This window comes from Nerophis lumbriciformis, linkage group LG02, assembly GCF_033978685.3.
Source record: "Nerophis lumbriciformis linkage group LG02, RoL_Nlum_v2.1, whole genome shotgun sequence".
In the NCBI taxonomy this organism is placed as follows: Eukaryota; Metazoa; Chordata; class Actinopteri; order Syngnathiformes; family Syngnathidae; genus Nerophis; species Nerophis lumbriciformis.
In genome coordinates this window covers 47354134-47371059 of record NC_084549.2, presented here as the reverse complement: position 1 = coordinate 47371059, position 16926 = coordinate 47354134, and the positions used below count along the sequence as shown (strand labels likewise).

Genomic DNA, 16926 nt, shown 5'->3' with positions numbered 1-16926 from the left:
GCGACAAAAAAATTATACAATATTTGCTTGTTTTACATCAATACCAATTCATATTTAAGGAGTAGCCTTACTAACAATAGTCTGAATGTTTTGAACACAGTAGCACCACTTAAAACACTCTCGGCTCTCATAAGAAACCTTGTCCATGGATTAATGAAACCATTTCCATCTTAAGGAGAAGCTGTCGGAAAGTGCAAAGTTTGTGGAAGGCCACAAAATTAGAAGTGCACAGACTCCATTTAAAAAAAATGATAATGGCGCTAAATGAAATGATAAAACGTGCTCGTTTGGCTCTCTTTTCACATCTTGTTTTGCATTATAAGAAAAGCCCTAAAGTCTTATCCGACACTATTGAAAATCTTGTTGCACCACCCCCATATGCTTGTCTAGACACAGGATGACTGTAATTGATTTGTGAACTTCTTTGTAAACAAAGTGCAAGTCATTAGGCTCGGTATCAGTCCTCCCTTGGATAGCTTGTGCACTACTTCAGCCCCTGTGTGCTCATGAACTTCCTTCACTCCTGTCAGCCTACAGAATGTTCAGGTTTTAGTAGGCTAGATAAAAGCACACATCGAGCCCTGTGGATTTATAGTGTTCCCACTCCACTGCTCTTAAATATTTTTGATGTTGTTGGTCCTTTGGTGGTAAAACATTTATAAACCTTTCACTTCAGTTTGGCTCAATCCCCAGTTTTTTTTAAACATGCTGTGGTGAATCCCATTCTTAAAAAGCCTAATCTTGATCCGGTAGAGCCTATAAAATACCAGTCCATGTCAAAGATTGCCTTCATGTCCATAATCATGGAGAAAGTGGTAACCAAGCAGCCAACCTAATTTTTGGAACCGCATGGTTTTTATCATACATATCAATGTGGCTTTTGGGCAACACATTCCACCGAAACTGCTTTTTTGAAAGCTTCCAGTGTCGCTACACAGTTTTGGTTTTACTTGATTTAAACATCTGCCTTTGATACTGTGGATCACAGTATACTTCATCATCAACTGCAATCTAAAATGGGGTTTTCTGGTGCTGTTCTCCAGTGGCTGACTTCTTATATAAATGAAATAACTTTTATTGTTGCTTTTAATGATGAAATGTCCAATGTGTCCAACCTGTACTGTGGACTTGGCATGGGCTCTGTTCTGGGGCCGGTTTTATTTTTGATGTACCTGATCCCTTTTGGTCAGTTGATCCGTGGTTTTGAAAATGTATCTTATTATTTCTATGCAGATGATATTCAACTGTATTGCTCCTTCAATGTTTTAGAGTTTCTAAAAAAACGGAAACACTGATCGGTGCTCCTGATGAAAAAATCCCCCTGATCAAGAACTCCTTTGCCGTTTTGGGTGCATCTGTTAAAACCAGCCTCAGAAACCTTAGAGTTGGCTTTGGAGAGTCACTGTCGTCAACTGACCAAGAACTGTCTTTATCTCTAAAGTGAGAAATGTGTTGTCAATATCGGAATCATCCTTTGTTCATTTAGCATTGACTATTGTAATTTTGTTTTCCCTTGTTTCAACAAGTCAACTCTAAAGCGACTTCAGACTGTACAGAATGTGGCTGCCAGACTTTTAACTGATGCACCCAAAACAGCCCAAACCACCCCCATTCTATCAAGTCTTCATTGGTTTCTAGTCCCATTTCGCATTGGGTTTCAGATTTTAGTCCTGACTTTCCGTGCGTTGCATGGTAGGGCCCCTTACTATGTTGCTGATTTGTTGTGTCCCTACACTTCAGGTGTTCGGTGTTCAAATCCCCAAAACTCATTTGAAAACCCGGGGAGACCTAGCATTTCATGTAGTAGGCCCCAGACTCTAGAATGACTTGCACAAGTCTGTTGGGCTTGACTGTGTTGACTTTAAAAAAAAACTTTTGACGATTTTGTTTTTCAGAAAAGCTTTTAGTTAATGGACTTTCTTTCTTTACTTTGTATCCTCTTTTTTGTCCTTTTTATCCTTTTTATGATGTTTCCCCTGTTGTTTTAATTTACCTATGTTTTGTACAGCACTTGGTTATTTTTATCTGTGAAAAGTGCTTTATAAATAAATAAAATGTGTAAAACTTACTTACTTGCCCTTTGAACAGCATCTGATGGAGTCCACTCTTTTGTGTTGTCAGCTGGGTGAGCCGCTGTTCGAATTATTGTGCCCTCTGATTCCGACAGGGTCATGACTAGCCTTGTTATGGTGAGTTTTAGTTTCTACTAAAAAAGCTGATATTGGTAATTCCAATTTTCCCTTCCCAAACAATCCAATGGAGCTTAGGCATCGTGGAACTCCAAGCCACTGCTTCAGCTGCGTGCTTAACACCCTTTCTATTTTTCCTTGGTGATGAGGATCTCATACACAGTTAAAGGCTGCAAGAGTCTTGGGAGTAACTGAAAACACCTCAACTTTAGTATTCCTGGCAACAAGATCTTATTGATGCAATCCGAATATGTGATGGTATTATTTTTTAGTTGTTCAACAGTTTGAACAACTAAAAGAAGCTAGAAAAAAATGGGAGACCTAGTCCACAGCTATGGAGAGGACACATTTGTAGTAAAGGAACAAACCAGAAAGAGAGACATGCTTACCTTCCCCAAATCTTGTCAGCAAAAAGACATTGGGGTGTGTACTCCTCCTGCTCCTCCTGATTTGTCCATCCTGCACCAGTGTCATGTTTTTTTCCACAAGGTCTGTGTGTCTTTGAGCTTCACCATCATCCCAAGCTCTTTACTGGCATTTCTGCATCTGTTGGTATGAGTGTTCCACCAATATAAGACCTTTGGTTTGTGACTGGGTCTTTCATGATAGAGATGTTTCTGCACTTGCTGGGCTTTAACTTCGACCTCAACAAGGTTTTGATTAAGTTTGTCCAGGAATCATTTGTTGCAGGGGAGTTGTCAGTTTTAAGTCATACATATACACTCGTTTTGTTGGTAGTTTTCCACCACTCTGCAGTCGTACTCCTCCAACCAACCTTTTCGAGGCTCATATGGAGATCCCCATTGCAAAGGCTAAGGAGAAAATGGTGCACCCCGCCATAATGCCCACTTCTAGAGTTTGACACTATGTGGTAAAACACGATGTTGTCAGGCAAAACTGCAGATCCTGGATGTAGTTTTTTCACCATTTTTCTTTTATTATTGCTGTGGGCAGATTGGAAGAACTCAAAGGCAGTCCACAGTAGTGAGTGGGGAACAGATCCATAGGCATTGGCCAGATCAAGGAACAAAACATGAAGATCTTTCCCTTCCCTTATAGCAGTCTGGATTTGATGCCACTAAATGCTGTGTTTGAGGCATCCCAATAATCTTGCTATTACAGCCTTTTGGATTGATGTACAGATGAGAATATTGTTTAAGATATTTTCCCAGTAGTTGTGTTGCCAATATTCTGAAAAAAATATTGCTGTGGATGTTCAGAAGGTTTATCTGGTGGATCTGTTCCATGGTGGTAGAGTTATTTTCTTTAGTGGTGTGTACTCCTCCTGTTCCTCCTGATTTGTCCATCCTGCACCAGTGTCATGTTTTTTCCACAAGGTCTACAGAACATTTGGAAAGTTTTTGTTTACTATGTATGGAACACCGTTCGGGCCTGGTGCAGATGCCGATTTTGCCCCTTTCACCGACTGCTTCACCTCACTCAGTTTGGGAGGGTATAATGGGGGTGGAATTTTAGTGGGGACAAAAATACGTTTGTCTTTCCGTATGTCCGTATAGGTGAGGCTCATACGGTATGTTCATTGACCTGGTCTTTTGATGTTTTTAGAGATCTGCTCTTTTCCCTTGTGAATATACATATCATAAATTTGAAGGGTTTTTGTAAAAGTCGGCTATGTTTTTGTTTTTCATTGTTCGACGCATCCATAGGCTTTTGCTCGGCAGAGCTTTGACAGCCTCTTCTTTCGGTTGTCTTGGACAAAATCAATACCTTCCCTTTCTTCTACTGTTGCCTTTTTCCACAACTTCCTTAGTCATCGCCTTTTTTAACAAGTTGTTGGATGTTTTTTTGCTGATAAGATTTGGGCAAGGTAAGCATGTCTCTCTTTCTGGCTTGTTCCTCTACTACAAATTTGTCCTCTCCATAGCTGTGGATTAGGTTTCCAATTTTTTTCAAGCTTCTTTTCGGCTGATACTTTGATGTGACTTGGGACACGGCTTAAATCCATGTTGATAGTTTCCCACTCTTTGCTGTTTCTGTCTTTGGGCATTTCATTTCGTTAATAGCTTACATCCTTTTATGCTCTCAATTTTGTGTGTATTGGGTTTTTTCTTATACTGGCAGTTCTGCCGGGAGCCTCTTCCTCCTCCCGTAGGGTATTGATGCTCTGGTGACTGGAAGGTTTTTTCTGCCGCTGAGTTTCGTCTGACTGGTTTAACCTTTCTCACAACAGAAACTGGTCAATGCGGGGCCCTGGGTTAGAGGTTGTCTATGTACTTGAAGACCATGGGTTGATGTTACTTTATATAAACTGTACACCCAACAATGGGTGGATTGGTATACAGTATATATCATAGCATATATGTGGTATATTATCTTGTAGCCATTTCGGATGAAAGCTTATTCGTGTAAAACAGTATTTTTCTAAAAATCATAATTTATTAGTAAAAAAAAAAAAAAAAAGACAATGAAAAAGAAACATGGCCGCTCACATTCTGTGTGAATGAAATTGACCTCTATTCCAAGTACTGCAATATTTTTGTTTATGTTCAATGATTTGCCTTCAAGTTTGCTCCAGTTTTCATAAACCATCTTGGTTATCAAACAAATATTGTTTGTCAACCCACAAAATGGAGTGTCCAAACAAAGAATTATAGTGTTGCTGATTCAGTCTGTGTACTTTTTACTGCAAAATAATTCACCACATTGATAAAGAAGGTGAGAAACACCATTGAATTCAAGAAAGAAACAGTGATTCATCAATAAACTCCAACATATATTAATGTACATGTGATCTGAGATTAATTACTGGCATATCCCAGAAAGAAGTAATTCTATGTTGTATACTTATATGAGGAATATTACAGTGCATTCACAAACAGCATCAATCAAATGGAAACCCACATCATTTCTTTATGATCCAAAGTACTGGAGTCATGAGTATTTCTGTGTACTACTAGCAGCCACCATCCTTCTCTTTGTCTTGCGGTTGTCTGTCAAATAATCAATAATTGATTTCCATAAGTCCACTTGAGGAACCTGGTCAAGAAAGAACATGGAGGAGCTGCACGGCACAAGCATAGGGGGAGGGGCTAGGTCCTCCTGCTGGGCTGCTGATGGATGCAAGACTCCTGGGGTTAAGGGGAGGGCGCCAGACCCCCAAACTATACTACACACTGCAGCTACCTGCTGCTCACACACACACACACACACACACACACACACACACACACACACGCACACACCCACACACCCACACACACACACACACACACACACACACACACACACACACACACGCGCGCACACACACGCACACCCTGCATGCCCCACCTTATACCACACTGTCAATCACTACACGAACAAGAGCTTTTCTAACTAAATATAACACCAAATATTTTTAAATACTACAAAACACTACACTTTTATACTTGATTAAATATAATAAAATACTACAAAATACTACAAATTTTTGTTTGATTAATATGATTAAAAAAAATACAAAAACGTTTTTATTTGATCAAATATACTAAAATAAAACAATATATTTAACCTTTTTATTTGAACAAATATACTAAAATACAAAAAAATTTATTAAATATTTTTATTTGATCAATTATACTAAATACAACAAAATACTACAGATTTTATTTAATCAAATATAAAATATAATAAAATATTAAACCTTTTAATTTGACTGAAAATTATAAACTACCACAAAATAGTAAGCTTTTTTATAATAAATTACAACAAATATTTAAAATTTTTATTTGATCAAATATAATAAAAATGAAACAAAATATTAAACCTTCAATCAAATATAATAAAATGAAACAAAATATTAAACCTGTTTACTTGATTAAATATAATAAAATGAAACTAAATACTACACATATTTACTTGATCAAGTCTGATCAAAATAAACGATGTGTAACAATACTCGAACAAGATATGTAATATTAAGATAATAAAGTTGTATCAGTATGAAAATTGGTATCATTCTACTTTTAATGATCTTTTCAGGAGCTCCCACTGGTGGTCAAAGTGTGTATGACACACTTTACGGTGGAACCTAAAAATGCAATGAAATAAAAGAAGCAAAAGCTGCAAGTATAGCATTGCTTTTTTTAATGGAGGAGATTTTCCATATCATACAACACAGTTTGATGTGTTTAGAAACGCCAATCATGTTGATTGTGCGGCGTTAGAAGCACTGCAAGTACATACCCATACTGACAAAGTGATAATTGATGTCTTAATTAATGGTGCGTCATTAAAGTCCAATCATTGATTGATTGGTTGATTGACTGATTGGTTGATTAATTGTCTGATTGTTCTTCTAACAAAAACAAAACAACCAAATGTGACTTTTCACATTTCAACACAACCTATTTGTATTTTTTATTATTCGTATGAATTAATTGATCTATATATATATTTAGTAAGCAGATTTTGACTTTAAAAGTCCGTATTTTGTGTATTTAGTACATGAAGCATTTGAAGGTGTGTAATCCTTTTAAAAGTCTGTCACTTGGTGCGCGTGAATACACATATCTGCGCCACATGAACGCGCAAAGTGCTCGTCATAGCGGCGTCGCGCACGTGCTTGTATTGTGCTGACACAGCATCTTCTGTCAGGTAAGAAGATGCTTGCGCGGACGCGGGGGAGGTGCGTGTGCGCGCGCGCGTGAGGGTGTGGAGATGCGCTTTTGTTGTTGAAAGAAAAAAAAAAGAAAAAAAAAAAAAGGGGTTGTTCTGTTTTTGTTCTTTGGCTTTTTCTTCTTCCAGTGAGAAACAGTCAGTGTCTTCAAGAGCAGCTTGACAGCAACACCAACATTTTCACGCCCATTGCTGATTCAGCACTTTTTTCCCCACTGATCGATGACCTTGATTGATTTGCACTTTTCTGGATTTGTGGACTTGAATTTGCAGCAAGAACTTGTGGACTTTTTCTTTGCAGCATGAGAATCATGACTTGTAGATCTAGTTCTTGGTGAGTCCATCTCTCTCGCTTCAACATTTCCCACTGCAATCTCTGCAAAGTCAGCAATATTCTCTCTGCTTCCAGGCTTCTGCACTTGTTGGCCTTCTGCTACTACGCTCAGGTAACTTTCACATTTCTTCACTACAATCATAAACAATATTCTCCACATATTCAATAGATTGACTCATCACAAAATCTATTATATTACTATACTTTTGTATTTACTATATAATCACTGGATCTACTATGTGTACTACATTGATCATAATCATCATATTACTTTAATCACTATGCCAGTATATTTCATATATTTACTATAATCACTACTGTACTTACTAGGATCAATAGATTTACAAAATCTACTATAATCACTATATTTCACCCATTTCATATATTTACTATAATCACTATGTCTCCAACACTATATTTACTATATCTGATATATTTACTTTACTCACTCTAATAACGATACTCACTGTATTTGATATATTTACTATATTCACTGTATTCATTTAGTATATTTACAATATTTGTATATCACTATATCTACTCTATTTACGATAATCACTGTATTTAATATATCTACTGTAATCATTAGTCATCAGTAACCAATATTTGTTATATTCCATTCTAATCAATGTTGGTGATTGATGATGAGACTATTTTTAAAGTTTGATTAGTTTTGTGATGAATTATGAATACATAGATAAGTCAAATGAACATTTTTTTAAAGGAAAATAAATTCCCTTTAAAAAAAAGTACTTGAAATACTTAATGGCCCGAAATTGTATTTTTTATACATTAATGAGAAATATGCCATAGATACTTTTAGAATAGAATAGATTAACTGATATATTTACATTTGAAAATGATTTAATTTCAATGAATGAGCGAAATTAAAGTTTATTACTAGCCTGAAAATCAATATAATGAGTGAAGTCTAGGGTGAAAAGCCAAAAGCAACATGTTGGGTATTGATTGTGGTTTAATTTCTGACAGGTAACCAATCAGTCCCCGCCTAATTTCACGCAGCACGTAAGCGAGCAGAGCAAAGTGACCGACCAGCTGAGCCGCAAGTTGATCCGAATCTACCAACTCTACTCCAGAACCAGTGGCAAACACGTGCAAGTTCTGCCCAACAACAAGATCAACGCCATGGCCGACGATGGAGACCTGCACGGTACTGTTATAATACTTGTACGACTATCTAGTTCCACTACTACTATACTACTACTACTACTACTATTGATACTACTACTACTAATAAAACACTGCTGCTATTAACTTAACCCAAACCTGACCACAAGATTAACACCATGGCTGACGATGGAGACCTCATGGTACTGATAACACTGTATACTACTAATACTACTACTAATAATAATAATAACAAGTACTCCTTACTGAACCCTAATCTGACCACAAGATCAACCCCATTGCTGACGACGGATTTCTACTACTAAAATACTTGTAGTAGGAATATTATAAATAATATTAATAGCACTGATAATAATAATGAAAACATACTGCTAATAAAACCAGTAAAAGTAATACTACAACAACTACTAATAATAATTATTATTATTATAATAATCGTAATACTACTATTGCTACTACTAAATCATCCACTCTAATACTAGCACTAATACCAGATCTTCCTCCATTTGGTTATTTAATAAATACTTTGAATTTACTTGATTTTTAATCGTTTCAAAAGCAAAACATATCACTGAAATAATAAATACGTTTTCATTACTTCTTACTGAATCATAACAAAAACAGTTACAATAACTATACAATGCAAGAAGTTACATAATAATAACAACAATAATAAATAGTAACAAATACTACAGAGATCCATTTTACATTAAAAACAAATCTTGTTTTCCCCCCTAAAAACATGATCCACAATTTAACAACCTTCACAGTCTTTTTTTTATTTGTTTAATTGACATGAATTATTTCATTGTCCTTTTTTATAGCTGCTGTTCTCTAAACACGCCTGAGCAAACAATCATTTTCATATCAAAGTACTATAACAATAATAGTAGTCGTCTCAAATAGTCACCTTCATTTTAACTCGCATCAGACAAAATATAAAAATGAATTTTGTGAAATATGAATTTGTATGATGTTGGGTTTTGAATAATGTCAATGTGCTTATATTTATTATCATTAGTAGTAGTGGAATTAGTAGTAATATAATACTAATGATACAGGCCACATAGACGGATGCAACATGTATTGTTAGTTTTAAAACTGTCAGAAGAAATGACAAAAAGTGTCAGCTTCCCAAAAACGTCCTGAAAATATGAAATATTTGTATTTTCATCCGCTTTGAACAAATCATCTTTTCAAACTACCTCTGGCATATTAATAGCAGCCAAAAAATAATCGATTCCCATCAGAATCGTGACTCTTATTTATTACAATCCTTAATCCTTTCTAAATGTTCAAGAATACATTTATATATATATATATATATATATATATATATATATATATATATATATATATACATATATATATATATATATATATATATATATATATATATATATATATATGTGTGTGTGTGTGTGTGTGTGTGTGTGTGTGTGTGTGTGTGTGTGTGTGTGTGTGTGTGTGTGAGAGAAACAGTTAAAAGGAGCTATTGTAACCTGTATTTTTATGAATTTCATGACATTTTATTTTTTATCGACATATTTTGTGTTTTTAAACCTTTAAAGGCCAAAGCAACAGTATAGTATTTGTATTGCTTATATATTTTATTAAATGCACCGTGTCAGAGCTGTGTATTGCTGCCTTTCATACTATAATAAATACACACAATATTTGCATAAAACAGTGGCAATCTTTTTCTGCAAGCTTTAAATAGGAAAGGTTAGACACAAGTGCACGTGAAATATGTTTTTTTTCTGTGTTTTGCATGTTGAATAATTGAAGGAGATCAGATTTTCAAGTCATATTACTGATATAATAGTAATATAGATTTTATTTCAGTGATTGTGTGGAATGTGTGCAGTGTTAGTGTCAGTGTTACAGTAAAGTCATCTTGCTGAAGTCTTCCACAATGTATTAGAACAAACTGGAAAGAAATCCTTGATGGTTGTTTTAGCTCCAGTTGGGTATGTGCTTTTCCACCATCTTTTCACTATCTTTGCTCACAAGCCTTGTCACGAAGTAATGACAACAGTCTGGGTATATCTTATGCTGCCTGAAGCTCACTGTCACTGTTCTCCCTGCTCTTCTTCAGCCAAACTCATCGTGGAAACCGACACGTTTGGAAGCCGAGTGCGAATCAAAGGAGCTGAAACTGGTCTTTACATCTGCATGAACAAGAGAGGGAAGCTTGTTGGCAAGGTGAGCACTCCCGGGGTCAAAGTTCATGCATGCTAAACATGTTTCTTTTGATAAAATACAGAAGAGAATTCAAAGCATGTTTATTGAATAATTGCATAAAACAAAACAATAATAGATGTATAATTATTCTACCACTAATAATAAATTGTATTCTAGTAAAACATATTGACCATCCCCTTCAAATATTTACTTTCATGCCAACATATATTGAAATATCATTTATTTTCTCTTTTGGTGTTCATTCATTTACTTTCATTTTGTGTGTCGTATGAATTATTAATTATAAGTGGAAGTGACTAAAAAGCAGTGTATTAATACGTAATACTATACATTGTAATATTGATATTTTGTTCAATTAAACACATCCTTCAAAAATAACATTGTGTCATAAAATCAAATAACATACTGTAAAAAGCAATCTTTAAGTACACAGCACAGAAAACACATGTATTGTATAAAAGTACTACAGTAGTGTTCATGTTTAATATTTGACTGTAAGAAGAAATACATACACACTGCCTGCGAGCACCCTGCGAGCATACCATCTGCACCCGCGTAGTACAGCTTGTGTGTGTGTGTGTGCGTGTGCGTGTGTGTGTGTGTGTGTGTGTGTGTGTGTGTGTGTGTGTGCGTGTGTGTGTGTGTGTGTGTGTGTGTGTGTGTGTGTGTGTGTGTGTGTGTGTGTGTGTGTGTGTGTGTGTGTGCGCGTGGTGTGTGTGCGTGTAGCTGTGTGACTATTTTTAATGTTCTCTTTCGACCAGACTTGTCAGCCGTTGCACTTCCAAGCTAATTGTTGAATGACATTTCTTACTACTTACAGTATTTAAGTATTTACTTACGCTACTTACAGTACTTAAGTATTTGCATACACTATTTACAGTGCTGAGGTATTTATTTAGTCTACTTACAGTACTTGGGTATTTACTCGTGCTACTGACAGTAATTAAGTGTTACATATGTTTTACCAAGCAATACAACAGGTGTGTGGTAACATATTCTATAAACACTAGAAGTACACAATCAAATATTACACTGGAAACAAAGACAACTTCAATCAATGTCAACTGCAAACCAAAATGACTCGTGTGTAGTATATTTGCATTATATTTACAGTGTATTCATTGTTTATTTGCAGTGTATTTAATGTATATTTACAGCATATCTGCAGTATGTCAACTATGTATTTTCAGTATAATGACTATGTATTTAAATAATATATACAGTGCATTTGCATTGTTTCTACAATGTGTCACAGTGTATTTACAAAATATTTACAGTGCTTTTACAGTATATTTACAGTTTATTTACAGTATGTTTACAGTGAAATTTCAGTATAGTTACAATACAGTGTATATACATTTTATTATACAGTGAAATTCTACAGTACATTTACAGTATATTTACATTATATTTACAGTATTTACAGTGTATGCACAGTATTTACAGTGTATGCACAGTATTTACAGTGTATGCACAGTTTATTTACAATGTATTAACAGTATGTTTGCAGTATATGTACACTAGTGTACATTTTATTTACAGTGTAATTATAATTGGTTTACAGTGCATTTACAGTATATGGTGTTTGTTGTTTCATGCTCTCATTCATGATGAATATCACAAGTTTTAAAGCATGTTAGTAGTCATCATTTAGTTGCAGGAAAAATACTCATATTTGAGAGAATATTAGTAATATTTATATAATTATTTCAATATAATAATATTGTATTCATTAATAACATTAGTAATAATGTTTTACCTGCATACAACCCATTTTGATTAATTCATCAAATAAATTAAAATTGTATTAATATAGTTTTTGATTTAATTAGTTAAAGTGAAATCATTATTATTATTATTTTTTAATCCTGTCTTTTATGTTTGAGAGGTTTTCCAGAAAAAAAGAAAATAAATTATGTTTAGCGTGCACACGATGATGTTGGTATGAAATGAAATACTTTGATGGTTATTGTAGATTTAAAAAAGTGCACATACTTAGTGGATAAGAGTCCAAGAAAATGTTTGTTCAGTGAGTTTTAGTGGTACAGGAATGATACTTTGTCACATTATTGTTTGCCTTCATGAAATTATTCATTACTTTTTTTTGACATGTGTGCATGTTATTGTTTGGGGCCTGATTTATCTTCTGTTTTTATCAATTTGTTTGGTAGCTGACATTACATGAATGTACAACACGTGGCTATTGATACACACACATGGCCTGGGAGTTACAAATGTCACCACGCTGCATCCTGTACTGAAGTACAACACTTTTAAAAGGTTCAGAATTTAGCATATTTAGACTCATATTTAACTGTTATTTGTATGCAAGCATGTAAAACATACTTAGAAGCAGGATATTCTGCAATTAACTGTTTTATTGAACAGTTCTTTGTCACAATTAGACATTTCATAAAACATAAAAAATATAAACACAAAAAAAATAAAAACGGTTATGCAAAACAAATAATGTCCACTGCAGAGGGCGCTGCTCCTCAGGAAGAATATTATGTTTATCTCTCAGTGTAAACTCTAACAATGTTTGTAAAATGAATACTTCTGCTACAATAAATACAAATGCATACCCATATACCTCTACAAATACAAACATACATATCTATATAAATAGAACAAGGTCACAAATTAATATGAAGAATGTCCTGCAAACTGTTTGCATGGTTGTGTGACCTTTATGTATGTAATACACATCTTGCATGTATGTTACATACATGTTATATATAGGTAACATGTATATAGCATATATGTAACATGTATGTATAATATATCTATGGTACATACAGTACAACATATATGTAACAAGTATGTGGCATATGTTATACTGTATACATGTAACATACAGTAGAGGCCAAAGGTTTGGACACACCTTCTCATTCAATGTGTTTTGTTTATTTTCATGACTATTTACATTGTAGGCAGCACGGTGGTAGAGGGGTTAGTGCATCTGCCTCACAATACGAAGGTCCTGAGAAGTCCTGGGTTCAATCCCGGGCTCGGGATCTTTCTGTGTGGAGTTTGCATGTTCTACCCGTGACTGCGTGGGTTCCCTCCGGGTACTCCGGCTTCCTCCCACCTCCAAAAACATGCACCTGGGGATAGGTTGATTGGCAACACTAAATTGGCCCTAGTGTGTGAATGTGAGTGTGAATGTTGTCTGTCTATCTGTGTTGGCCCTGCGATGAGGTGGCGACTTGTCCAGGGTGTACCCCGCCTTTCGCCCGATTGTAGCTGAGATAGGCTCCAGCGCCCCCCGTGACCCCAAAGGGAATAAGCGGTAGAAAATGGATGGATGGATGGATTTACATTGTAGATTGTCACTGAAGGCATCAAAACTATGAATGAACACATGTGGAGTTATGTACTTAACAAAAAAAGGTGAAAAAGTAACTAAAAACATGTTTTATATTCTAGTTTCTTCAAAATAGCCACCCTTTGCTCTGATTACTGTCTTGGCATTCTCTCGATGAGCTTCAAGAGGTAGTCACCTGAAAGGGTTTTCACTTCACAGGTGTTATAGTTTTGATGCCTTCAGTGACAATCTATAATGTAAATAGTCATGAAAATAAAGAAAACACATTGAATTGAGAAGGCGTATCCAAACTTTTGGCCTGTACAGTTTATATGACGTATATGCAACATACTACATACATAACTTGTATGTAACATATGTGCAACATGTGAGCATGTATGCAACACGTGTGCAACGTGGATGTAACGTGGGTAATATGTATGTAACAACATGTAGTAATATGTATGTAACATGTGTGGAATATGTATACAACATGTATGTAACATGTTTATAACATATACATACATTTATGTATGTGTTTAACATGTAACGTGTGTAACACTTATGTAGCATTTTGTAACATGTACGTAACATTTATGTAACATGTGTGTAACATGTATGTAACATAAATGTAACAAGTGTCTAACATGTGTGGTGCATGTGTGGAACATGTATACAACATGTGTTTGTAACATATATGTGTGTAACATGTAACGTGTGTAACACTTATGTAACATGTATGTAACATTTATGTAACATTTGTGTAACATGATGTATGTAACATAAATGTAACATGTATCTAACATGTGTGGAACATGTATACATGTGTTTGTAACATATATGTAACATGCACGTAACATTGATGTAATATGTGTGTAATATGAGCAACAACGACTCCACAAATTTGAGAGTTAGCTTTAATGTCTGCCTTTATTTTTGTGCGACTAATCCAACTCAAGCGTTTGTGTGCTTCTGCGTTTTCCAGAAGAACGGACACGGTCGTGACTGCATTTTTACGGAGATCGTGTTGGAGAACAATTACACGGCGCTGAGGAACGCTCGCTACGAGGGTTGGTACATGGCCTTCACGCGTCGAGGACGACCACGAAAAGGCTCCAGGACACGCCAGCACCAGCGCGAGGTCCATTTTATGAAGAGGCTGCCGAGGGGTCAGCAGCCGGCACATCCGAGTCACCAGCGAGCGTTTGACTTCATCCACTACCCTTTCAACCAAAGGACCAAACGTACGCAGTACTCCTAATGCTCGCTGAGGATGGACAAGAGGACAAAGGGACTCCTCAATGCTGTCGTGAGCAAGTACTAGTACTGTATATCTAAATGTGTAGTTGCTGTTTTACTCGTTTCTCAGTGAAAAAGTGTAAATAGACAAAAATGAACACATCTATTTTTCTACTGCAGAACTTTTGTAAGAAGGCAAAGTTTTATTTTAGATGCACATACATTTTTTTTCTGCTTCGACCCATGGGGTCTTTTTTTGGACTCTGAAGGCCCCTGAAGGACCATAAAGGACCCTAGGGACCATAAAGGACCCTGAAGGACTGTAAAGGACCTTGAAGAACTGCACTGTCAGGATTCCTTTTTTATTTTCTTTATTCAACATGTCTGTGTGATGACTCAGAAGATTTAAGCAACTTTTTAACTTACATATCCTGATGTGATAATGAGTATAGAGTCATACTTTACACAGGGCTGTCAAAAATACAATTTTCATAAAGCAGTTAGTTTTTATTGGCGTTCAGCATATTGTAAAAATAAAATGAATTTTTAAAGAGATATATGGTTAGATATGACACTAATTAGCTTTGTCAGCTACAACACAAAGCTCAGATGTTTTGTTAGATAGTTTAGCTTTTATTGATCTACATTGGATTGATTTGAGCATATTTAATGACTCAAATGTATCAAACTTGAATGTAAAACGTTTGAACACAGGGAAAAAAAATTACATGGCAGCTACATTAAATACAACTTTTTTATACTGAGTGTACAAATGTGTACTGAAAACTACTTCTGATGCTTAGTCACCCCTTCTATGTCTCTTTTTATACATATAGAAATATATTTTTATTTGATGTGTAAAGTAATTTTAATGATTGGAATATTTATTTATACGTGTAAGAAAATACTGATAATAAACTCTTTTTTCTGGTACTCGTTTTATTTTCATATGAATCTACAATGTGAACCTTTTAAACTTTTGGCCATTTTTCTATACAATTGTATAATAAATGATATTCATTGTGCATGTACAAGTTGTACATGATGAAGTTGGTAAGAAAGTAAGTACAGTAGTACCTCAACTGGTCCTGTGATGGGACTCAAAACACTTGTGATTAATATCAATGTCGCCATTTGAAATTAATTAAAATACATTTTATTAGATCTTGATCCCAAAACATCACAATTTAGCAATCAATCAATCAAGGTTTATTTGTATAGCACCTTACAACATCACAATGGTGCACAAAGTGCTTTACAAGTTAAAAGCAAGTAAAACCACGTATATTAAAACAGTAATTATAAATACTTATGGCAATTGTTTGTTAAAAGCCAATTTAAACAAATATGTTTTTAGTTGAGATTTAAAAGCTTTCAGCTCCAGGATGACTCGCAACTCAGGCGGAAGGGAATTCCGTGGATATGGAAAACGAATGATCACCCCATTTTTTAACTATAGTCCTTGGTACTTCCAAAGGTATGTGTAAAGATGAGCGCAGGTTCCTTGGTGGGTGGCGAACAGTTAAAATATCAGCCAAGCATGCTCTGGACAGACCATTGATGGCCTTAAGCTGTATCAAATGGTTTATCTTGCATACAGTTGGTCAGTCTATTTCTTGATCTGAAGAAGCAGTACCGTAAAGTCTAAACTTAAAATACTTTAAAAAATGAATCGTCTATAGGTCCACTTCTGCATGGGACAGCGTTTGGAACTGGACTCAGACCGCTTCCCACCGCTTAGTGATCCCTGCTCTATTCCAAAAGGAAGTGTGTTTAATGTAGATTAGAGTCCTCAAAGGTCTAGGTTCTAGGAAGTTCTAAAGATGTTCCACAGAAAGGAAGATTCCTGTCTTCTCTGGCAGAGCTGAAAGCTTTCACTTCCTTTT

At 35.3% G+C, this 16926-nt stretch overlaps 1 protein-coding gene across 2 annotated transcripts; it reads left to right on the top strand.

Annotated features, from left to right (window-relative positions):
* Positions 1 to 6837: 6837 nt before the first annotated feature.
* On the top strand, positions 6838 to 15962 carry fgf8a (fibroblast growth factor 8a). 2 transcript variants are annotated; one of them, XM_061966125.1, is made up of 5 exons: positions 6838 to 7140; positions 7216 to 7252; positions 8164 to 8311; positions 10388 to 10494; positions 14787 to 15962. In XM_061966125.1, the coding sequence occupies exons 1-5, from the start codon at positions 7109 to 7111 to the stop codon at positions 15060 to 15062; spliced, it is 600 nt and encodes a 199-aa protein (XP_061822109.1). In that variant the 5' UTR covers positions 6838 to 7108; the 3' UTR covers positions 15063 to 15962. The 2 variants fall into 2 exon arrangements, with proteins under 2 accessions (XP_061822109.1, XP_061822044.1); XM_061966060.1 differs by having other exon boundaries at positions 8131 to 8311.
* Positions 15963 to 16926: the final 964 nt, after the last annotated feature.